Source organism: Chiloscyllium plagiosum, unplaced genomic scaffold (assembly GCF_037043375.1).
Source record: "Chiloscyllium plagiosum isolate Xiang-an unplaced genomic scaffold, Cpla_swu_hap1 HiC_scaffold_7, whole genome shotgun sequence".
NCBI classification, from domain to species: Eukaryota; Metazoa; Chordata; class Chondrichthyes; order Orectolobiformes; family Hemiscylliidae; genus Chiloscyllium; species Chiloscyllium plagiosum.
Window position 1 is genome coordinate 39,958,639 of NW_028270145.1, and position 25,933 is coordinate 39,984,571.

Genomic DNA, 25,933 nt, shown 5'->3' on the forward strand with positions numbered 1-25,933 from the left:
GAAAGGTCTGGGCAGAGTGGAGTTGGGAAGATGTTTCCAATGGTAGGAGAACCAAGGACCCAAGTAAAGGGAAGATCTTTTAGAACAGAAATAAGGAGAAATGTCTTCAGCCAGAGAGTGATGAATCTGTGGAAGTCACTGCCACAGAAATTTGTGGATGCTAGGTCATTGAGTATATTTAAAACAGCGATGGATAAGTTCTTGATTGCCAAAGGGATCAAAGGGTATGGGGAGAAAGCAGGAAAATTGGATTGAGAAACCTAACATCCCTGATGAAGGGCTGATGCTTAAAATGCTATTCTCCTGCTCCTCGGATGCTGTCTGACCTGCTGTGCTTTTCCAGCACCACACTCTCAACTCTGATTTCCAGCATCTGCATTCCCCACCTCCTCCTGAAAACCTATCAGCCATGATTGAGTGGTAGAATGAATGACCTAATTTCTGCTCCTATGTCTTATAGACTTATGGACCCACAATGGAAGAGGATCATCCTCATTCTTGAGGAACTGTCTAAGTTGATAGCAGCCAATGCTCCCTTCTAGAAGCTCCATTCCCTGAGGCAACTGGTGGTCCTGCAGCTGGGCACCAGACTGGGATGGCAACAGGCAGTCTGACCGAGAAGCTGAGCTGACCCCATGACTCACAGGTGCTCACTGGCTGGGACACCCAGAGATGGCAGGCTGTGGAGGTAAATCATATTGGGTGCCCTGCATGGCTGTTTCTGGCCTCCTGACCAAGATTTAAGACTGCAGCTGGGGTCCTGACACTCTCTCCTGACATTGTGAGACATGTCAGCATCACAAGCTGGATTTTGAGCACGAAAGCCTTCTCATTCCCCACCCATTGACTTGTCCCCCTAACACAATGGGAGCGACGAGAAAACTGGCCTCTAGGCTGTCTATCCATAGGCATCTTGAGGCCTCTAACTACACTGTTGAGATGCAATTAACACCCTCAGAGCGTTAATACATTGGGCAGTGCTGGGTAGGACAGGCTCCAAAAGTTGTTTTTAAAGCTGCTTTTTTGAGAAGAAGATAAGGAGGGCCACATCACACAGCAGTGTCATCGTTTACTTTGTGGTGCCACACTACATTGAGTCAGCCCTCTCGAGGGGTCCAAATCCTTTCCCCTGCTCAGTCACTGTATCTCATCTCTGTGGCAGTACTCTGCACCACCCTGTCTAACACCCTGCCCACTAAATGAGGCACCGATTTCCTCTGTCTGCCAGGTCCAGGCAGTAGTTCAGATTGGCAGTGCTTGTCTGGGTGCGTAATGGGCTTTTCAAGATGGCACAGGAGATAGGGATGCTGGTCTTTTGGCAGATACCTGCTGAGTAGTATGTTGCTTGGGGAACAGGACATGGAAAGATGACTGGATCCAAACTGAGCTGGGGGTTACATTTTCCAGGAAGGAGGAAAAGTACTGCTTGCCTCCTGGAAAAATGTGCTTTCACAAACACCTTCTGGGCCTGGGATGGCTGGGGTGTTGAGGGTGGATACAATAGTGAGAGATAGGGACGGCATCTATGTGGGGTTTGGGTGCAGCAGTGAGAGAGTGGGGAAGCTGGGTATTGAGGGTACAGCAGTTACAGATTGGGGTAGGATGGGTGCAGCAATGACAGATTGGGAGGTCCAACATACACTCATCCATGGGCAGTATGAACTGCTGTGAGAGCCATTGTAGCCAGTCATGCCATTGATTATGCCATTCAATAAGATCATGGCTGATCTGATTTTTACCTCAACGCTACATTCCTCAAATCTCCATTGTAGCCATGAAATCTTTTACAAAAGGTGATTCCAAGCTGCTGGAATTAGCAAACCAATTGGAGCTAGTGCTATCTCCTTCCGTGAGGAAAGGAGAAACAATTACAGCAGGAGCTCAGCATCTACATTTGCCGGAAATATCATCCGAATCTTTAGAGATGGCTAAAATTCAATTGAAAATGAAGCAGCTTGAGATAGAGGCAAAAGTCTGGGACAGCATAACCTTGTTAGAGGAGCATCATCTTCATAGACTCATTTAAACTCCACAGGATACAGACCTAGCTTGGTTAGCCTTTCCTCATAAGTCAATCCACTCATTCCAGGTATTAGAATCAAGATTAGAGTGGTGCTGGAATTGCACAGCAGGTCAGGCAGCATCCGAGGAGCAGGGAAATTGATGTTTCTGGCAAGAGCCCTTCATCAGGAATCATCACTATTCCTGATGAAGGGCTCATGCCCGAAACGTCAATTTTCCTGCTCCTTGGATGCTGCCTGACCTGCTTTGCTTTTCCAGCACCACTCTAATCTTGACTCTAATCTCCAGCATCTGCAGTCCTCACCTTCGCCAGGTATTAGTTGAGTAAACCTTCTCTGAACTGCTTCTAATCCTTCTATAAGTATTGTCACCTGTACCGCACACAGTACTCCAGATGTAGTCATACCAATACCCCGTATAACTGAAGCATAATCTGCTAAGTGTTGTATTCAACTCCCCTTACAATAAATCATAACATTCTATTAGTTTTCCTGATTACTTGCTTTACCTAAATACTGTTCTTCTGTCATTCATGCACTAGGGCACTCAGATCTCTCAGAAATGCAAAACAAAATGGAGTGAGATGCACCCAATGATGTCACGGGCCTCACCTGAGGCCCATCTGATTCTGATTTTCGCCTGATTCTGTTATAAATCTCACTTTTTTGGACCTTAAAAGATTTTGCCCAATGCCTCCACTAACTTTTCGATGGCCACAACATTTCTTGTGAGCTATTTAACCATTCATTTAACTGATTCCTTGACCCAGCTCTTCCACTTCAGCAGCAGGGGCCAGGGGTTAGCTGCAATGCAGCATTTTATCAAGGCTGTAGACATAGGGCTGCCTGATAACACAACTGAGCTCTGAGGTTGTGAATCACAAGAGGTAGAGGTACGAAATATAGGAAATAGCACATTCATTACCTTCCATGGCACCTTCTCGTCAGGTACAGGAAACCGATTAATGTTGGTACCTGGATACACCAAACTTCGGGCAAGCACATGGCACGCAGGCTTGAGTTCCTTTGCCTCAGCCTCAAATTCGTCCTCTGTATCAGAAATGACTGAATAGGACAAAAGATCTGAGATTCAGCAATGTGTTCACAACACCTTTCATCTTAGTATTCAGTAACAGAGGATCATGGGCATTTGGAGTCTGGAACCTTTCAGGTCTTCACTGCCAATAACAAACACCACCCCCACGACCACCAGGTCAGTTACCGCATGGGCTAGATAGAGAGGAAAGCTCCCCTTACACTGTCCCCATCAAACACTCCCCTACATGGACTGCACAGGGTTAGATGCAGAGTAAAACTCTCTCTAGTCTTTTAACATGAAAGCAAATTGAAAGTAAAATTTCCCTGAAACTGGCCTTATCCATTACTCCCAGGATAGGGACAACGTGAGTTTAGTAACAGAAGAAAGCTTCCTCTACACTGTCTCCATCAACAATCCTGGGACAGTACAGGGTTAGATTGAGAATAAAACTCCATTTGTTTCACTGTACATTCGTTGAAAGTCTAACCTGAAATTTTGTGAAGATACTTGGCAAGGTCCCAGCAGTGGTATATCAGATGGGAGGATGTACATTAATGTACTGCAGGCCTAAAGTTATCTTCCTAATGCACGGATGATGTTCCTGGTGGAACGTAATTCTTGACAACGTGCTTCAGGATCCTGATTTGAATATACTTGCATGTAGCACATGCTCATTAGAACATGGCCGGAATTAAAAGCCTCTTTCCAATGTGTTAATGGGTGCCACGAGCAATATGCCAATGCTTGAACACAAAGTGCTGCAACATTCACGCTCTGCCAACAGTATCCTTCCAAATTTAACCAATAAAGTTATATTTCTGAGTGTGATACACGCAGCAAATGGAACATGGGCCCAGTGAGAATATTACTTCGAGGTTTCAGTTTACTATCGAACATGCACACAGGCTCTTCCTGGTGGGGGCAATACAGCTCACATCATCAGGACTTGACATTCATCTGATAACTACACCAGCCGAAGATACCCTTTTAAAGATGAATTGTCACAAAACCAAATGGCTGAGAAGTGAACACTGCCAACTAACCAAGCGATGCCATGCCTTGTGGATACGTGAGGATTTCTCGGGGCTGGGACTTGAACAGAACGTGAGTGAAAGAAAACATACCGAGGGTAGGTGCACTCTCCCTGGAGCCAAAATCTTTTTCTATCAGTGTGTTCACAATCCAGTTCAAGGCCCTCATGGTCTGCATCATCTAAAGGAACAAATCACAGAAACGTCTCAGCAAAACTGATATTGGCAGGTTAATTTCGAGTTTGCCGAGTGACAAGGCCATTGGTTCATGGTGATGGGCTACAATAATCAATTCTTTCCTCAATGAATTGTGACACATCTTCAGGTCTCCTTTTGCCTCCCCATCATTCCCTGACAAACATACCTGTTCCTCCAGATGAGAGATTCTGTGCTCCATTTTACTGCCTTCCCTGTTGAGGTCGATTGCCTCTGCCACTGCATCCACCCTTGAAAACATGATCAGATAGAGGCAGGAGGTCAGAACAAAGCCAGGCCTCACCAGGTGATTGCAGTTGTTTTTGTTTAGGGCAAAAGTAGAGGTAAGGACGAAGGGAGGAAGCAAGGAAGAGAGAGAGAAAGAGAAAAAGAGAGAAAGACAGCCTGAATTAATCATAGACTCGCCCCACATACCATCAACAAGGTTAGTTTGGTCAAAGATTTCTGGAGAAACATAGAACATAGGAGCAGAAGTAGACCACTCGGCCTTCATGCCTGATCATGGCTGATCATTAACTTCTTGCTGAAGCTCGGGAGTGGGATGGATGATTATAACCCTGTGGAATGTAGGTTTCTGATACTCAGGACCTTGAGCAATGGACAATGTAGAGCAGGCTGGTGAACGGCTCATTCAGGAAGACAACAAAGAGGACAGGCAGTAAGAAGAAGGTAGCCAAAAGGTGGAGGGTGTGTTTGGAGCCAATCGCCTCACTCACTTCTCCTTGGTGTAGTTGATTTGTTGGTTGAGACTCTGTTTCTCACGGCGGTTTTGTTTCACCAGGTAGTTCTCCTTGATGATGGCTTCCCAGGCTAATAGCTCAGCCTCCTCTTTCTCATCCAGCTGTTTCTCTGTAGGAAGAAAGGTCGAGCTCCTGATCAGATATCATGGAGCTACATATTGGGTTAGTGGGAAACTGGGCAGTGGGTGTGCTGAGGAAGGACAGGGGATGACGGATGGATGGATTCAGGTTGGCGAAAGAGTAACAGGCTATTCATAATTTCATGGTAAAACCTGCAGGGGGAGAAACTATCTTCCACTTAAGAGTATTGGACCTGCGCAAAGCTATCTTTATGCTGACACAATGAAGTTGGGCCCTCAGTCATTGAATCATAGAGGCCTATAGCTTAGAAAAAGACCATTCTACACAGGTCAAAAACAGCCACTTAACCATTTTCCAGCACTTGGCCCATAGCCTTGTGTATCTTGGCATTGTCAGTGTACATTCAAGTACTGCTTAAATGTTAGGAGAATTTCTGCCTCGATTACCCTTACAAGCAATGAGTTTCAAACTCCCACCATGCTCTGGGTGAAAAAGGTTTCCTTCACATCTCCTTGAAACCTTCTGCCCCTTCCCTTGATTGCTATACCCCTTGGTCATTGATCTCTCCAACAAGGGGAGAAGTTTCTTCCTGTCTACCCTGCCTCTCATAATTTTATACATCTCAACGATACTCCTTCAATCTCCCAGTCTGTCCAATCTCTCTTCATAATTGAAACTCAGGCTACATCCTGAAAAATCTCCTCTGCATTCTCTCCAATATAACGCATCCCTCTGATAATTTAGATTCTAGAAGTGCAGACAATGCTCTAGCTGTGGTCGAACCAACATTTTAGAAGTTCCACCATCACTTCCTCGTTCTTAAACTTGACTACTAAAGGCACGTGGCATATACGGCACAGTGGCTCAGTGAAGGGAGTCCCTCACAGCGCCAAGGACTTGGGTTCAATTCCAGCCTCGGGCAACTGTCTGTGTGGAGTTTGCACATTCTCCCCGTGTCTGCGTGGGTTTCCTCTGGGTGCTCTGGTTTCCTCCCACATTCCAAAGATGTGCAGGTTAGGTGAATTGGCCGTGCTAAAATTGTCCATAGTGTTAGGTGAATCAGTCAGAGGGGAATGGATCAGGTGGGTTGCTCTTTGGAGGGTCAGTGTGGACTTGTTGGGCCAAAGGGCCTGTTTCCACACTGCAGGGAATCTAATCTAATACTCTTTTTTACACACTTGTGTGTATTAGTATACACATCATATACACAAAGCACATGCCATATGGGTTGGCATGACCCCTCATGGGTAACAGTGTCAACACTTAGTGAACGTCAATTCCATTTGCTAGTTGAGATAGCTGGCACATGTAATCTCACTGTAGGTTGCGACTGAAGGAACATGTCTTGTCCCCTTTGAGATCAATATGAATTGGGACTATTCGGAAAGAGGATTAACTGGTTTCCTGATTATGATCCCGTTATTTTTTCTTTTATTCATTCACGGTACTGCCGGTCGGCCAGCATTCATTGCCTGCTGCCTTTGAGAAGGTACTGATGAACTGTCCTCTCGAACTGCTGCAGCCCACATGCTGTAGGGTGATCAACTGTTAGGGAGGGAATTACAGGATTCTGAGCCAGTGGTACTGAAGGAATTGTCACCTCAGAATTGTCCATGAGACCTGAGGCTTGGACAGGGGGATGAAGATCTAAGAAGCAAAGGGTAAATCAGCATATAATTGTGGTGGTTTTCAGTTTCAAATTTTTTTTTTCTGTTTGGCAGTTTATGAGAGAAGAAACAAGCAGAATGGATTTTTTATTTATTTAGTAGCTTTCGAATCTTTGTGGTGAAGCAGCCACCTGGGAATAGAGCACAAACTGTGTTAATACAAAGGACAGAGAACTGAAGGTGGGAAGGTAAGAAGATTATGGATTGGACAGGACCTATTGCTGCTATTTCACAGCCAACTTCAGCTGTTTAAAGGCTTTCAGCAAGACAGTCTTTGGGCATTCTGTACTACCTGGAAAGATATGGTTTGAGTGAGAAGGGGTTTGAACACGTGTGTCTTGTCAGCAGTAACTATGTCTGAGGTCTTTGGGTAGAGTGATTGCAACAAAAGGACTGAAATGTTCTAGCAATATGTGAAAAAGTCTACATTATGTGATTGCATTTGGTGCCAGTGAATGCTCACAACGACATACATCTTTGTTATATCAAGGTGAAATGTGTTTTTTACATTTGATGTTTTCTTTTACCTGTTAAGCATTGCTCAAACTGTGCTGGTTTAGATTAATCTGTTACAGTAAATGGCAATGGACACTGGGCTATACACAGATGGCACTGGGAAATAAGCAGAGGGTACTGGGAAATGGGCAATAGGTAATGGCTGCTGGAATGACACAGCAAGCAGACAGCACCAAGCCAGACTCTTAGGCAAAGGCTGATTGGAATATTTCTGATGTGGAGACGCCGGTGTTGGACTGGGGTGGACAAAGTTAAAAATCACACAACACCAGGTTATAGCCCAACAGATTTATTTGAAAGCACTAGCTTTCGGGGTGTGGCTCCTCCATCGGTAGCTGTGACATTTCTGAATATTTCAGTGAATATTTCTAAAAGGGCACAGAGATCACTGGAAACAACAATGCTCCGCTAATGGAAAACCCGGAATCAGGAGATGCTGAGATTGGAGGTGGTTGGCAGTTGCACCGTGAGGGTGAATATTTATTACGCTATGAGTGGAGCACACTCCCTGAGAGGAAAGTGGAGGCACAGTCAGTTGAGGCATTCAAAACTGAATTGGCTAATTACCTGAAGGCAGTCAACCCCATTGCTGTGGGTCTGGAGTCACATGCAAACCAGACCAAGTAAGGTCAGAAATTTTCTTCCTTAAAGGCCATTAGTGAACCAGATGGGTTTGACATCCAGGGTTGTTTTGGGTGAGCATAAGTCCAGATAATTTAAAAAAAATTGAATTCAAATTTCATTAGCCTGGGTCTCTGTGACCTTAGCACATCTGCTGGGATGTGCCCTCTTAAAAGTAGCATTTTTTTTCAACCTGCATATTGAAGTGTGTGCTTGTCAGTGAGGTAATGAATAGAGAGAGGCACTTACTGAATTTCTTATGCTTCCATCTTGGTTTCCGCTGCGCTAAATGTTCAATTAAGAGGAAGATGTGACTGAATACGATGAAGGGAGGGGGTGCAGGTGGACGGCAGTAATACTCCTCGATTAGGGGATACCTTTGAAACTTCCAGATTATATCTGTATTGTCCTGGACCACTTGGAAAGTGTAGCTGAGGAAGGAAAGACCAGTGACCATGAAGTGAGTGATACACTTAACTATCTCACCATTTCTTAAAGCAGATATCTTTGCTTATGCAAGACCTCAGTACATCAGAATGCAGTTTACCACCTCAACTCTTCCCCCGAACTTCCTGTGCTCATTGAAGTTCATGGAATCATCCAGAAAATGGAATCCTTGTTGAACTTATTGAGTCTTGAAACATTTCATGTTCCTGTTCACCCACCCAATCCTGTAATATCTCTTCGCAAATCTGCCTACTGCCTGGATCCTTCAATAGACCAGCAGAAAAGCTAAACAATGTGGGGCTGGAGACCTGAAAGTTAAAAAAAAATGCAACATGCTGAAGATTCTCAGCAGTCTGGCAGAGTTGATGGAGAGAGTGTGCGTGAGAGAGAGAAGTTCCAACTAAATGGATTATTTAACATCCCACCCAGTCTAACTTCACCTGCTCTCTCACCATTGCCCTGGAATATTTCACACAGTCATTCCCCACTCTCTAGATTGTTCCCCAAGCCCTTTCATTTTACATCAGATTTTCACCAGGTTGTGAAATAGCAGAAGCACAAGCCTCAAGCCCTCATGCTTCCTTTCCTGTTTTGGTGAGGGCTTCACTTCCTGCGCAGTTTACAGACACATAAGGACATTTAAATGGTCAGTGTCTTCATTTCAAGCCCAATTTAGTTTTCTCTGCAGTCCTAAACCCAAAGTGCACGAAGTGGTCTAAGTTAGAGTAGGGCAGCTTGATTTTTAGTGAGCAAGGTCCCACTGCAAAGAGTCCGTGGACTCAAAATGTTAATTCTCTCGACACAAATGCTACTGGATTGGCTGAGTTTGTTCAGCAATTTCTGTATTGTTTCAGACTTTCAGCATCTGCAATATTAGTCCCATAGCCAAGTCGGCATGGCTCCTGAGTAAGCCTCAGTCTCTCTCACTCACAATCCCAGTTCACATCCTTCCCAGTCTAATCCCACTCTCCCGCTCACAACCTGTCCTACTTCACATCGGACTCAGTCAAATACTCTAATGCGCAGTCTAAAACATGGCTCAGTGACTAGCACTTCTGCCTCACGGTGCCAAGGATCTGGGTTTGATTCCAGCCCTAGGTGACTGTCTGTGTGGAGTTTGCGCATTTTCTTTGTATCTGCATGAGTTTCTGCTGGTGCTCTAGTTTCCTTCCAAAGTCCAAAGATGTGCAGGTTAGGTGGACTTGCCATGCTAAATTGTCTGTAGCGACTAGGGATATGCAGGCTAGCAGGATCAGCCATGGCAAATACAGGATAGGGTCTGGTTGGATGCTGTTTGAAGGGTCAGTGCAGACTCAATGGGATGAATAGCCCCTTACTGCATTCACAAGATTCTATGATTCTAATCCCATAGTTCACTTCACTTCATTTTCTCCGTTATCTTATCGTTCTCCAAGTACTATAACTCAGCATTGACTTCCTGTTAGACCTTGCCTAGTCTAATGTCCCTAATTTAAACTCAAACCCATCCAGGACAATCTTTGATTTCAGTGCTTTTTGACTACTCCCTCCTTCAACTCACTGGTATTAGCCCACTCCTAGCTGCAGATTCAAATCTTCAATTGGTCCTTGTCTTTTTCCATAAAACATCGAAATTGAACTATTTTTAAAAAAAATTTCTTTGACGAGATGTGGGCATGGCTGGCCAATCCAACATTTATTGTCCATCTCTAATTAAACTGAGTGGCTTGCTCAGATTGCCGAGGTCATTTAAGAGTATAGAGTGGTGTACAGGCCAGATTATGTAGGATTTCTTTCTGTGAAGCGTATTAATGAAGCCGATGGGTGTTTTCTTTTCCAACAATCGATTGGTTTCGTCGTCAGAATGACTGAGACTAGTAATTAATATATTCTTGGAAAATTGTTTTCACTTACTTGAACATCGCAATCAAAAGATTGAGCAGGAGAATGTTGCTGAACAGCAGGTACAGACAGAGCAGGATGGTGGTTAACCACTCTGGGAAGGTGGGAATGTTCTCGCTGTCATGCTCAGGACACATGGGTTTGTAGGGGTCACTGCCATTCACCGTGCACTGACTCAGATCAAAGCCTGAATCTTCAAGGGCAAGAGAAGATATTCATTAGTTGATCATTTGAACTGAGGCATGCGCAAACAAATGAACGGAGTAACATCTGAAGCAACCATTTTGGTATATAATCTTAGGCTCTGGGTATTGGCCATCCTGAGATGGTGTGGCTGGGACTTATTCATTGCAGCATCTCCATAATACAGTTGAGTGGCTTTCTGTGGACCATGGTTGGGACGCATGAGTATTATCATGTCAGATCCAAGGGCTGCCCTGCCCAGTATAATGATCAGAATCCATACCATCACTGCCATCTCTGACACATTGATAGACTCACTGCCACCAATCCTTCTGGCTGGTACTAATCTGTGGTACTGATTCTGAGTGGGGAAGGATGTCTTCAGTTGAATTATACAATCGTTACTCTGTTGAAGGAGATCATTCAACTCATTGTGCCTGCACTAGCTTCTGTCATTTAGGCTTAGCACCAATCTCCTGTCTTTTTCCCATCCCCTGCACATTGTATCTATTTAAATTACATTATCATCCAAGGCACCTTCTGAACACTTCAATAGAACATGCCTCCATTACATTTCCAGGCAATGCATTCCAGACCGTAACTAGTCTTTTTCTTGCCTTGCATTCACTTCTCTTGGAAAAATGCTTTAAATCCATGCACCCATGCTGTCAGTACTTTTACCTGTTTTGCCTATCCACTCTGTCCAGTCTCTTACGATTTCAGGATCAGTTCCTCTCCAAGAACAGTCCCACACACTTGCACACACATTACATGGGTGCTGGGGAAAAATAAGCACTACCGCAGTCAGGTGGTAGTGTGGGAGAAAATGAAGAAAAAGAAAACATGAGTGTCAGAGGTTCCATTCATTTCGAGAGCTGCCTCTGAGGGAGTTGGATCAGTGTGTGAAGGACTCACCAACAAAGAAAAAACAGGAGTGTGAGAGGTTCTGTTTACTCTGGGAGCTGGCTCTGAGGGAGCTGGAGCAGTGTCAAGGACTCACCACATGTAAATAAAGGGTGACTTGGTGACATCATGCTGGCCTCTGTGGAGTTATTTCATTTTTCATCATCTAATCTCTCATCTATTCTGATAAATGAAAGGTCTCATCACTGGAACCATTCTTGTGAATTTCCTTAGTTACTAGGGTTATCCCTACTCGCAAAAAAGAAAAAAAAAACAGAAAAAAAAAAAACTAGTAACTATAGGCCGGTGAGTCTCACTTCTGTTGTGGGCAAAGTCTTAGAGAGAATTGTAAGGGATAGGATTTATGCACATCTGGATAGGAATAATGTGATCAAGGATAGTCAGCATGGTTTGTGAAGGGCAGGTCGTGCCTCACAAACCTTATTGAATTCTTTGAAAAGGTGACTAAGGAGGTAGATGAGGGGAAAGCGGTAGATGTGGTATATATGGATTTTAGTAAGGCGTTTGATAAGGTTCCCCATGGTAGGCTACTGCAGAAAATACGGAGATATGGCATTGAGGGTGAGTTGGAGGTTTGGATTAGGAATTGGCTGGATGGAAGAAGACAGAGGGTAGTAGTTGTTGGCAAAGTTTCTTCATGGAGTGCCGTCACTAGCAGTGTTCCGCAAGGATCTGTTTTGGGACCATTGCTGTTTGTCATTTTTATAAATGACCTGGAAGAGGGGTTAGAAGGTTGGGTGAGCAAGTTTGCGGATGATACGAAAGTCGGAGGAGTTGTTGACAGTGAGGAAGGATGTGGCAGGTTACAGCAGGATATAGAGAAGCTGCAGAGCTGGGCAGAAAGGTGGCAAATGGAATTCAATGTAGCTAAATGTGAGGTGATTCACTTTGGGAAGAATAACAAAAAGATGGGGTACTGGGCTAATGGTCGGATACTTGGTAGTGTGGATGAGCAGAGGGATCTTGGTGTCCATGTACACAGATCTCTGAAAGTTGCCACCCAGGTAAATAGTGCGGTGAGGAAGGCATATGGCGTACTGGCTTTTATTGGTAGAGGAATTGAGTTCCGGAGTCCTGAGGTCATGATGCAGTTGTATAAGACTCTGGTGCGGCCGCATCTGGAATATTGTGTGCAGTTTTGGTCGCCATACTATAGGAAGGATGTGGAGGCACTGGAACGGGTGCAGAGGAGGTTTACCAGGATGTTGCCTGGTATGGAAGGAAGATCGTATGAGGAAAGACTGAGACACTTGGGGCTGTTTTCATTAGAGAAAAGAAGGTTTAGGGGTGACTTGATTGAGGTGTACAAGATGATTAGGGGGTTAGATAGGGTTGACAGTGTGAACCTTTTCCCGCGTATGGAGTCGGGTATTACAAGGGGGCATAGCTTTAAATTAAGGGGGGGTAGATATAGGACTGAAGTTAGGGGTAGGTTCTTCACTCAGCGAGTCGTAAGTTCATGGAATGCCCTGCCAGCAGCAGTGGTGGACGCTCCCTCTTTATGGGCATTTAAGCGGGCATTGGATAGGTATATGGAGGATAGTGGGTTAGTATAGGTTAGGTGGGCTTGGATCGGCGCAACATCGAGGGCCAAAGGGCCTGTACTGCGCTGTATTCTTCTATGTTCTATGTTCCTCTGGACTCTTTCCAGTGACTTCACACTCCTCCTATGATGTGGCATCAGAACTGTACAGAATACTCCAGCTGAGGTCTAACCATTACTTTACATAAATTCATCATAATCTCCCAGCTCGTGTAATCTATTGGGAACTCCATTACAAACATTCCTGCAGGTGGAAAAAATGCATCAACTATTAACTGTTTCCTATCCAGGAGATACTCTCAATCTTGATAAATGTTTAAGTCTTATTACACTTTATTCAACAGCTCAGACATCCGAGGTACATGATTTCTCTTGAGAGACTTGAGGCTTAATTTAAGAGTAAGCTTCCTTTAAAGATCTGTTCCTAGAGGTTACTACACACCTCTGGAATAGGTGGGACTTGAACTCAGGCTGGGCTACTATCAAGAGTATTGCTAGTGTTATGGGCCGAGTGCTGGAGCAACACAAACTGAACACAGGACACACTGGTTAGATTCTCTAAGACCAGTCTTACATATTCTGATGAGTATGGTTTATCCCAGGGTCTTAATGTAGTCTTTTATGTACTGACTGCCTTATAAGAGATTTAAAAGGATCATACAAATTGTTGTGGAATTGGAATAGCATAGAGGCCAGAAAATTTCCTTCTGACAACTTCACACTCTACTGGTCTTCACTCCTCATTGCCTGGTTAAAACAAACTGTTTACACATCCTCAAAGTCCTATGTTCTTTGTATTATCAATTTAGTTTCATAATCACTGCATCATTACATCCTAGAACAGAACCTGCTCTCCCAAGTGGACAAACTGTAAATGGGTAGATATCACAACAGGCACAAGACATTTTCCAGTGCATCAGTGAAAAAAGGTCTATTAGATACGGGACGGTTTATGACAGTGGAAATTAAGGCCAGATGTTTCATTACTCTTTGCGGTCCTGTGAAGGCTGTAGAAGGGTACCATGGTTTTCAGTGGCGATGACGCCACAAGTAGTTACCTGAGAGATCTTTCTGTGCTCAAAATAGCTGTCCTATTAAAACCTGTACGGATTTAAACAGTAAACTTATTGCATTGTGGTATCGAAGAGTAGATGAATTGTAAACAACAACAACAAAATTCCATTATTTAGAGGTTTTAGAAGAGAAACTAATATTCTGCATGCAAAAGAAGTTCACAGAACTTTAACATAAACTATATTGATCTGTTAAATTTTACTTTCACTGTGTGCAATGCAGTTATGCTATTGATAGAATAAAGTTCAACAGAAAACACGGCCCTGTTTACACAGAGAAATAAAGGTTCACAATTGGAGGCTTACAAAACGGCTGGTTTTGCAGTCTCATGCAGGCTGGGTGTAAGAAGCTTGAGTGGTGGGCCATTGAATCACAGTTATGCAGTTTTATGTCAGTTTCAAATAAATGATAATCCAGAAATGGGCTAGAGTCATTGTCCAAAAGCTAGATGCTAATGTATTTGTTCCACTAAATTACTTTAAGATTCCTCATCTCTTGATCATGCATTTGCTGAAGTTGAAACAGTTGGAAGCATAACTGTCAAGTTTTGGGTGGTCTGCTAGGACTTGAAGAGTTTATCCCAATTATAAATAACACAGAATGTAGTTGAAATACCATTTTGTTTTTTTTTTAATAGTTAAATTCTGAGCTATTCCCTGCACTATAACAGTGGACACTCTCTGAAGAGCCATCTGCTGTAAAGCACCTTTGGCAGGCTTTTGCTCAAGTCTGATGATTTAGGTCATCCGAAAGGACGGTAAACTTACAACTGACATCAGTCGGGATTTCGCCAAATATCATTCGGTACGGCTGGTACACCACCCCCTGGAATATCCAGTTCAACCGCTGTTCATTGTGGATGAGAATACCCTGTTTGGCCACACCGTATGCCACGACTGCCAGTAGCAGTAGAAACAGAAAGAAGAAGATATCCTTCATCTGGAGCAGAGAAAAAGACAGTCATGGGTTCTTTGGGGAAGGTGACATTACGCAGTGCACTGAGGCATTAAACAACCTCTGAAATGGCTGAGAAGATTGTTAGCTGACAGTTTGGGTTAACTCGCATCCTTCATCTTGGTGAAGGAGCCAGATTTCCTGTGAGGAACAGCTGACCAGAGGCACTGTAAATGGGTGACACGTTTGTGGAGACAGAATCTGCAGGAAAGAGCACCATAAGGCAAGCAGACAAATCTGGTTTTCCTTTTGTGGTGACTATGATGAGGTCAGCCAGGTGGACCTCCTAGACTAAGACTTCCCTGATTGGACCAGATTAGCAGCCCCAATCAGGGAGCCCTGGTCATAAACAGGTCCATGCAGCGGGCCATGGAGGGGGTTATTAGGGCTGATTGCCTGCCCTCTGCCGCAGTTATGTTAGAGCCCGGGTGTCTCTGGAGAAGGAGCACGCGGTGTCCACCGACACCCTTGGGCTGTTAGGGAGAGGTGGGCACTGCAGGGAATGGAGTGTATTATTTCCCCCTCCAATTCTATTTTGATTTAACCCCTGCCCTCCCCTTCACTGTTTGATCGCGCAGCATTGCCCTTTGATGTGAAGGGCACTGCTTGTTACAGGCCACTTGAGTGTTTCCTTTCTTCCTGGTTGTGGAAATTGAATAAAAATTTGTACACCTGTTGTCTTTCACTGTGTCTCACACCTGCACACACACATGAAATGGATGCTGGGGAAAAATAAGCGCTGGATTAGTGGTGCTGGAAGAGCACAGCAGTTCAGGCAGCATCCGAGGAGCAGTAAAATCGACGTTTTGGGCAAAAGCCCTTCATCAGGAATACAGGCAGAGAGCCTGAAGGGTGGAGAGATAAGTGAGAGGAGGGTGGGGGTGGGGAGAAAACTTTTATCTAAAAATAAGCACTACCGCAGTTAGGCGGTAGTTTTAGGGAAAAGTGAAAAAAAAAGATTTTAAAAAATAAACAGGAGTGTCTGCTCCTGGGCCTGGCCAAACTGGCCATAAACAGGTCCAGGCAGCGAACCGTGGAGGGGATCATTAGAGCCGATTGCCTGCCCCTCTGCCGCGGTTATTTCAGAGCCCCGGTGTTCCTGGAGAAGGAGCATGTGGTGTCCACCAACACTCTTGAGATTTTCAGGGAAAGGTGGGCACCGCAGGGAATGGAGTGTTTTATTTTCCTCTCCAGCTCTTTCTTGAATTAATCCCTGCCCTCCCCTTCACTGTTTGATCACGCAGCATTGCCCTTTGTTGAGAAGGGTACTGCTTGTCACTGGCCACTCGGGTGTTTCTTTTCCTTCCTGTTGTTTTTTACTGTGTCTGACACGTGCACACACACAGCATGAGTACCGGGGAGAAATAAGCACTACAGCTGTTGGGTGGTACTGTGGGGGAAAATGAAGGAAAAAATAGTGTCAGAGGTTCCATTCATTTCAAGAGCTGCTTCTGAGGGATCAGTTGTGAAGGAGTCTCCAACGACTCACCACATGTAAATAAAGGGTGACTTGGTGACAGCATACTGGCCTCTGTGGAGTTATTTCATTTTTTATCATCTCCTCTTTCTTCAACACAAGCATGAATGCCATATCCAAGAAGCTGCCCTTTCACCATATGGGTTAGGCAGAGCACTCCACACCTTCACTGGAAGAAAATGAGTGGAGCCCACATGTATCTTGCTGTGAAAAGGGCACCAGTTATAACCCTGCTGCACCTCTATTGTTCTGAAGGAGTCAGTTCCTTCTCAGAGACAGTTATGGTGGCAGTACTGTCAGCTTGAACCTTCACCGATGATGACATAGTGGCAATGCAGGACACATAATCCAACAGTCAGAGGAGGAGCCCGAGGGACAGTGAGCCCCACAATTTAAATACACAATTTACACCATGCAGCAAATGCAAAATATTAATGGGACTTCCTACATCATATTGGTCTACGCATTTCAGATCGGAATTCTCTCATTACCCCCCCTTTCCTTCCCTTCTCTCATTCCTCTGTTCTGCTTGCCACTTTTTCTCTTTCCTTGTGTCTGCCATGAACTTCATTTCTTTGGTCTATAAATCTATCTCTTTTGCAGTTTTCTTTCAATTTCCTCATGCCCCCACCCCCGCACCTCCCCCCTTTATCTTTGTCCTTCTCATTCTTTCCTGCCATCATTCTGTATTCCCCTCCACTTTCTTTCTTTCACTCTCTCATGCCCCCCCTCTCATGCCCACCCCCACCCCCGCACCTCCCCCCTTTATCTTTGTCCTTCTCATTCTTTCCTGCCATCATTCTGTATTCCCCTCCGCTTTCTTTCTGTCACTCTCTCACCTCCTTTCTGTCATCCTTTATCAGCTGCTCCATCAATGACCCTCCCTCCATCCTAAGGTCAGAAGTGGGACATTTGCTGATGACTGCATAACGTTCAGCACCATTTGCAACTCCTCAGATACTGGAGTAGTCTCTGTCCAAATGCAACAAGACCTGGATAATATCAAGGCTTAGGCTGTGTAAATACCATACCTTTTTATCTTTGTGCTTTTTCAAAATTATGGACTGAAATGAGAAAGAACTATTTTCAAAACAGTGTTGTGAAGGATTGCTGCAAGACACTGGACCCTTATGGCAAGCAATGTTTAAACAGCTATTTGATCAAGCAGCAATTGAAGCTAACCAGTACTTATGGCTTCTGTACTCAAATTGAGCTCATGTTGGCAAAAAGAAGTCAATTGGTCTTGAGACAAGTGATCAATTATTGATGACAGAGCCTTCTGCCAGTTAACAACCGTGTGATGGGTTCTCAGGTAACTGAAGATTTTTGGTGAGGAACAAAATGCAGAGAGAAATGATCAGATCTCCACAAGCTCAGGAGTGGTCGCTCTGTTCCCTGCAGTCAAACACCATTTTCAACCCGAAGAAAACCCATTATCTTTACTTCATCTGTATTGACAAATCAGAGACCTTTAATAACTGACCCAGCCACCCTGTGCCTCTTGTAAACCAATGGAAGTATTCAGAGAAAGCCAATTGAAAAACAATGTTCTGATCAGCGTAAGAATCATACAGCAACCTGTGAGTAGGAACTACTGTACTGCTTTTCCAATTTTCCCCTGTGCATAACCTATTTTGCCCTGTCTGTTTATTCATCTCCGTGCACGTTTGTGTGTATAGGGTGAGGAAGGTTTGTGTAATGAAGAGTTTATAAAAGGATAAGGTCATTAACTTGTAGCTTACTTGGTTATAGTATATGTTTGTTTACCATAGCAATATGCACACACGCTCGCGTGCACATGCAAAAGTACACACATAAATTGCTCACATATATGTATGCAGAAATACACAAAGTTTCCATATATGCAGACTCACAAAGGCATATGCTCAGATACATGGTCCACCAACAACTTACCATCATTTGCACCATGATGATTTTTGGCCCAAGCGTTTTGCTAACAGTAAAGATATGCATCACTCTGAGACAGTAAATGATGAAATCCAGGGCCAAAATAATCTTTCCCAAGTATAAAGTTGAAGGGAAAAACCTAAAAGAATGAATAGTTTGAATAGTTTAGATTTTACCCATAAATCACCTTACACAGTGAGAGATTCACAATGACATTCACCCCTATCCCACCATGACCTCTTACCACCAAATTACCTCAGGGCAGTGGACTCCAAGTTCACCTCTCTCCCTGCCATCACACATGCACCAACTGCAATGAAATGGACAGTCTACCTTGAGTGGAATTCAGTGGAAGCTGATCTCCCTCCTTGGTTCTCCCAGGCAGTTTGCCTTGTCAATCTCCCTAACATCAGGAACTTAGGAGGTAACCACTGAGTATAGGAGTTGGGAGGTCATGTGTATCTGGACATTGGTTCGGCCACTTTTGGAACACTGCCTGCAATTCGGGTCTCCCTGTTTAGAAAGGACATTGTCAAATGTGGAAGGGGTCAGAAAAGATTCACAAGGATGTTGCCAGGGTTAGAGCATTGAGCTACAGGGAGAGGCAGAATAGGCTGGAGCTATTTTCTCTGAAGCCCACGCCTTTCCCATTCTCCCCAATGCCCCCACTCCAATTCCCTCCTCACTCCCATTCCTATTCTCTTCTCCCTCCTCTTTCATTCTGTCCTCCCTCCCCACTCCCATTCTCTCCTCACCTCCCCACTCCCATTCTCTCCTCACTTCCCCCACTCCTGCTCTCTCTTCATCGAACCCCACGCAGCCCCCCCCCCCCCCCCATCCCCGACTCCCATAACGTCACCCCTCAGCCTCCATTGCTCCAATATTTGTAAAATCATGAGGGACATGGATAGGGTGAATAGCCAAGATCTTTATTCCGAGGGGAGTCTAAAATGAGAGGGCATAGGCTACAGCTGAGAGGAGAACGATTTAAAATGACCTAAGGGGCAACTTTTTCATGTAGCGGGTGGAGCATGTATGCAGCTAGCTGCCAGAATAAGTTCTAAAGGCTGGTACAATTACAACATTTAAAAGGCATCTGGATTGGTATATGAATAAGAAGTGTTTAGAGGGATATGGGCCAAGTGCTTGTAAACTGGACTAGATTAATTTAGGATATCTGGTTGGCATGGATGGGTTGGACCAAAGGGTCTGTTTTTGTGCTGTACAACTCTATGACTGCATGATGTACAAATACAAAATACTGAAAGGCAGGACAGATTACATTTGAGAAGGGAGATGTTGGGAACTGTAAGAAGGTAATCGAAAAGGAGATAGTGTTGGTGCTTTGAAGGCATTAAGGGAGACAAATCCCTAGGGATTTGCCAGGGTTAGAGTGTTGAGCTACAGGGAGAGGCAGATCCCTGATGGGATCTAATCCAGAATGTTGAAAGAGTCACATGAGTAAATTGCTGGAGCTTTGTATTAAATCTTTGTTTTTTTTTAATCACAGGAGCAGTCCCAGAGAACTGCAGAATAACCACTATTGATCCTTTGTATAAGAAGGGCAACAGGGATAATCTGGGAAATTACAGGCCGATGAGCCTTACTTCAATAGTAGGAACATTACTGGAGAAAATTCTTTGGGACAGAATTCACCCATATTTAGAAAAACATGGACTTATTAGCAAAAGGCAAACAAACTTAATTGCATTTTTTTGAGGAAGTGAAAAGGTGATTGATGAGGGCAGGGCAGTGGATGATGTTTACATGGACTTCAGCAAGGCCTTTGACAAGGTTTGCTTTGGCAGGCTGATGCAGAAGGTGAAGTCACATGGATTCTACAGTGAATTGATAAGATACATATAGAATTGGCCTGGTTATAGATGACAGAGAGTAGAGATGGGAGGATGTTTTTCTGGCTGGAGATCTGTGCCCAGTGGTGTTCCACAGGGCTCAGTGCTGGGATCCCTGCTGTTTGTAATATATGCAAATAAGCTGGTGGAGAACAGAAACACAAACATTGGGGCAATTGCGGATAGGGAGGAGAATTGCCAGACAATACAGCAGGAAATAGGTTGAAAACCCGGGCAGAGAAATGGCAGGTGGAATTTAACCCAGACAAATGTGAGGTGATGCATTTCAGAAGGTATAGTGCAGAAGGTACAGTAAATGGCAGAACCCTTTGTAACATCAATATACATAGGGATCTAGGTATACAGGTCCACAGTACCCTGAACGTGGGCAACACAAGTGGTCAAGAAGGCATTGCATTGAGCTTGCCTGCCTTCAACAGTCAGGCCATAGAGTATAAAATTGGTAAGCCGTGGCGCAGATGCATAGAACTTTGGTTATATCACATTTGGAATTTTGCAGACAGTCTGGTCACCCACCAGCAGAAGGATGTGAATGCTTTGGAGAGAATACCTGAAAGGTTTACCAGAATGTTGCCTGGTTTCAAGGGTGTTGGACAATCTTGATTTGCTTTGACTTGAATGTCGAAGGCTGAGGGGCAACCTGATAGAAGTTTATACATTTATGACAGGCATGGATAGAATAGATAGTTGGAGTATTTTTCCCAGGGTAGAAATGTTGATTAGGCGGGAACATCGATTTTTAAGATAAAAGGAGGAAAGTTTGAAGGAGATGTGAGAGAAAAGTTTTTTTACACAGAAGGTGATAAGTGCCTGAAATGCACTGCGAGAGGAGATGGCAGAAGCAGATACAATAGCAACATTTAAGAGGTGTCTTGATAGATACATGAATGGGCAGGGAATAGGGGGATATAGACTGCTTAGAGGCAAGAGGTTTTCAGGTCAGCCATTATATGTCAGCACAGTCTTGGGCCAATGGATGTGTTTCTGTGCTGTACTGTTCTTCGTCCTTTCTTGTTGTTTGCAAGTTACGATCTGCACAGCCGACTCTGAGTGAGAAAGTGCGTTCTGTGCAAGTGCGGGTTGTGGTAGAGTGTGCATGCGTTCAGGTGAACGTGACAGTGTGCCTACATGTATGGATGAAAGTGCATGTACAAATGAATTTGTGCATGTGCAGATGCATGCTATCTGTAAGTGTGTAAATGAGTATGTATGTGCATGTAATGTTGTGTTAAAGTTAATGAATACATAAATTGTGTGCGTCTGTGTGTAAACTCGCGTAGAACACAGAACATAGAACAATACAGCACAGAACAGGCCCTTCGGCCAACGATGTTGTGCCGAACTTGCGTAGAAGTGTATAAGTGACTGTGTGCATGTGTGTTCAGTGCCTACGTGTGTGTGAGACAGAGTGAGTGTGTTGTGTGAGTCTAAGTGAGTGTGTCAGTGTGTAAGTGTGTATGTGTGCACATGTACACAAGCATGGAAATGAGTGAGTGTTTTCCTGAGTATATTTATGTTTAGGTGCGTGAGCATGTAATCGAGTAACTGTGAGTGTATGAATGTGTGTAAGTGAGTGTAAGCTTGTGCAGATGTGTAATGATTGGAACGGGGTTAGCCAGGGATCTCATAGAATATAGATCCAATAACTGGCTGACAGAAATAAACAGGAATGCTCGGCGTTCATTGAATCATAGAATCTCTTTGATGTGGAAGCAGGCCATTTGACCCATTGAATCAACACCACCCCGCTGAAGTGCATCACACCCGGACCCATTCCCCAGCACCAACTGCATTCAAACAGGCACCATAACTGGCTTTGTCATTAGAAAATGCAGCAAGTGGAGCTTATGCGTTACAGGGTATACTGACTGAAGTGGACACCGTCACCAGGCTGGGGAACACCATTTAAGTGAAGGCGATTGCATAGTCTCACTCAGGACATGTCTTGAACGGAGGGACACAAGATCAGCCCACAGCAAAACCCCAAACCAAGTCTCGAGCAAATTGTTAAAATTTTCTCAAGAATCGGGGCTGGTAGTTACTGTTGGAACATCAACTTGAGACAGTAAAAAAGTTCCAATAAGTCTGAATTGAGTGAGAAAACTCATCGGCCGGTATCCAGGAGGGTGCACACCCTGGAACGTCCACCTGATCTGGAACAGTTACATTTCTTAGTAACATCCAAACCAGAACCAACCAACTGTCTGGTTAAATGGTCACCCAGTGCTAATAGAGGTTGATACCAGTGATTGCAGAAGCAGTCTTTACCAAAATTCGCTCTGGCCTCTAACAGGCACATTTGCATAAGAGCTCAGCCAGGCTGAGAGACTGTACCAGAGAACCCTTACAGATTAAGGGAGATGGTTCCAGTCTCCTCAGCGAAGTAGCTGGTTCAGTTCGTACTGATTGCAGTAAAAGGCTCTGGCCTAAGCCTGATGGTTTCAACTTGATCGGTTCAACACTTTTTTGATTAGGAAATGACAAACTCATGAAGTCTTAAGTAAATACCCGGAGGTTTCTCAGGAAGTTCTAGGGCGAAGGCCACATTACATTTTGAACAAGAAGCAATTCCACGGCACTGCAAGGCCCGCCCATTGCCTTACACGCAAAAGTAGAGGGAGAAATCAGGAGGCGGGAAAGTGAAGGGATCGTTGTATCAGTACGGTTTGCGGAATGGGCAGCATCTGTCTTACCCACTGTGAAACCTGATGGGCTGACACGCCTTTGTTGAGATTTCAAACACACAGTGAACCGTTTTGCCCAACTAAATACCCAATCCCTCACATAGAGGACTTACATGCAAAACTGAGTGGGGGTGGGGGGCTGGCGGGATGGTCCTTCAGGAAGCTGGAAATGAGCCATGTGTACCTGCAATTGCTATTAGATGAGAATTCTCAGAAGTACGTTGCAATTATTTCCCATAAGGCTTTAGACATATGGGACTGCCTTTTGGCGAATCATCATCATTTTCCAGTGGACAATGGAAAACATTTACCAAGGTCTATCTCAGGTCGCCATTTATCTGGATGACGTGCTCACAACTGGGCAGCAATCAAGAACATTTGGAGATTTTGGACATTGTGCTTAAATGTTTCTCCATGGGTATATGTCTTAGGAGAGAAAATATGTACTCCAGGCACCCCAAGTCATCTACTTGGGTTACAAAGTTGGCAATACCAGGTTATACCCATTGGAAGATAAAGTGAGGGTAATCAAAGATGCCCTGGCTCCCATCTCTGCACTGGAGTTTTGCTCTTTTCTTGGGTTGGTGAATTATTATGGAAAATGTATCCATAACCTGCCCTACACCCTGGAACCCTTACACTTGCTATTGAGAAAGGGTCAGCCTTGGAAAGAGTTCTGTAGCAAAAATGTAGCCTTGAGGGAATGAAGAAGCAGCTATCGTCATCTAAGATGTTGGCACACTATGATTCCAACTGCACAAATTTGGCCTGTGGGAGGAAACCAGAGCACCCGGAGGAAACCCACGCAGACACGGGGAGAATGTGCAAACTCCACACAGACAGTTCACCCAAGGCTGGAATTGAACCCGGGTCCCTGGCACTATGAGGCAACAGTGCTAACCACTGAGTCACTGTGCCTTCCATCCATACAATTAAAATTAGAATATAGTCCAGGAGGCCAAGTGGGAAAATGCAGATACCTTAAGCAGCCTTTATTGGCAGTTCCACTATTGGTGATGCTGCCATTAGAAGAGTCTGGTCTGGTTTTAAATTTTCTGTTCACTGCTGACAATATCAGACTATGGAGACAAAAAAATCCTGTCCTGACAAAACTAAAACAGCCGGTGGTCCTGGGAGAAATCAAAAGGGCCATCACAACCAGAATTGAAACCTTCCTGGACTTGGTGAGAAGTAGAGGACAATATATTATCATGGGGAGCAAGATTGACTGTCTTGAGCAAAGGTCGCCATCATAGAATCATAGAATTGTACAGTAGGGAAACAGATCCTTCGGTCCAACCCATCCATGCCGACCAGATATCCCAACCCAATCTAGTCCCACCTGCCAGCATCTGGCCCATATCCCTCCAAACCCTTCCGATTAGCAAAACTCCACCAGGGTCACCTATGGATTTCCAAAATGAAAGTGTCAGCGAGAAGTTATGTCTGGTGGCCAGGATTGGATGCTGACATAATTTTGTGGCTAGGACAGTGCCAGGGTGCCAACAATGACATGAATGACCACCAGCAGCTCCCCCACATTTGTGGGAATGGCAGGGTAAACCCTGGACTCAGTTACACATCAACTATGCTGGTCCTTTTGTAGGCTGTATGTTTTTAGTCATTGTGGATGCCCATTCGAAGTGGTTGGACTTGCATAAAGCTTGCTAACACCTTTGGGGTAGCATGGTGGCTCAGTGGTTAGCACTGCTGCCTCACAGCACCAGGGACCCGGACTTGATTCCAACTTCAGGTGACTGTCTGTGTGGAGTTTGCACATTCTCCCTGTGTCTGTATGAGTTTCCTCTCACAGTATAAAAGATGTACCGGTCAGGTGAATTGGCCATGCTAAATTGCCCATAGTGTTAGGTGCATTAGTCAGGGGTAAATGTAGAGGAATGGCTCTGGGTGGGTTACTCTTTGGATGGTCGGTGTGGACTTGTTGGGCCAAAGGGCCTGTTTCCATACTGTAGGGAATCTAATCTAAGTGAATTCGTCAAATGCAAGGACAACAATTGAAAGTTGTGAGTATATTTTACAATACATCGACTCCCAGAGGTTTTGGTCACAGACAACGGGAAATCATTTTTCAGCAGAGAATTCAATTATTTCCCAACGTTGATTAGCATTCTGCAAGTAAGGACAGCTCCAACCATTCTTTGTCCAAGAGTCTGGCAGAAAGAGCGGTCAAACCTTTGAAGGTGTAAAGAACAGTTTAAAGCTTCACTCATTCCAAACTGTCCCGGTTCCTGTTTGATTATAGGACCATCCCTCATGCAAATACAGGGGCAGCTCCAGTAAAGTTGCTTATAAGAGAAGACTCTGCAGCAGGAGGTGAAATGGCATCAGGAATGCCAATGTCGAACTCAAGATTCCTCTAAGTGAGAGAGATAGTTTACTGCAGGGGATGAAGTTTGGTGTCGAAACTGCAGGAATGGCCCTGCATGGGTAATGGACATTGTTGATGTGAGATACAAAGTTCAGGGAGGAGATGTGGTCCCGATCAAGCATGTAGACCATGTGAGAGATGCAACATTGCAAACGAAGCAGGCGCAAAACATACCCGACCCCTCAGAACATCTGGGAGAAAGTAAAGGCTGCAGATGGTGAAGATCAGAGTTGAAAAGTGTGACGCTGGAAAAGCAACATCAAGTCAGTCAGCATCCAAGGAGCAGGAAAATCAACGTTTAGGGCATAAGCCCTTCATCAGGAATTCCTGATGCGCTTTTCTAGTGCCATACCTTTTGACCCTAGAACATCTGGCAAGGCTGTCCAAATGCGTGGGTTCCTCCCCTCCACCTGGTGTCAAAGAAACATCTGAGGACGAGATGGACACGGCCGATGTAACAGCCTCGACATCGTTGCTGCTCTGAAGATGATAAATTTCGGCTGCGGCTCTCCGGGAGCAAGAGATTGGCTGTAGGCAGCTCCATGCCACCACAATCTGAGGCAGAGTCAGAGGAACCGGACCGGGTATGAAAACATGCCAGGAGATGCTACAGGAAAAAGATCCAAGGATTTAAAGGGGGAGGAATATAATGATTGGAATGAG

The 25,933-nt window shown here is 44.6% G+C and overlaps 1 protein-coding gene across 2 annotated transcripts in view; it reads right to left on the bottom strand.

Annotated features, from left to right (window-relative positions):
• trpm2 (transient receptor potential cation channel, subfamily M, member 2) overlaps window positions 1-25,933 on the bottom strand; it is a 178,453-nt gene that overhangs the window by 42,580 nt on the left and 109,940 nt on the right. For both annotated transcript variants that reach the window (XM_087988956.1, XM_087988957.1), the window contains 8 exons: window positions 18,330-18,462; window positions 14,752-14,923; window positions 10,273-10,453; window positions 8,182-8,363; window positions 5,024-5,156; window positions 4,456-4,537; window positions 4,185-4,272; window positions 2,947-3,086 (listed from right to left, as the gene is read on the bottom strand). In XM_087988956.1, coding sequence (XP_087845082.1) covers window positions 2,947-3,086; window positions 4,185-4,272; window positions 4,456-4,537; window positions 5,024-5,156; window positions 8,182-8,363; window positions 10,273-10,453; window positions 14,752-14,923; window positions 18,330-18,462 — 1,111 coding nt within the window. The remainder of the gene's footprint in view (window positions 1-2,946; window positions 3,087-4,184; window positions 4,273-4,455; window positions 4,538-5,023; window positions 5,157-8,181; window positions 8,364-10,272; window positions 10,454-14,751; window positions 14,924-18,329; window positions 18,463-25,933) is intronic.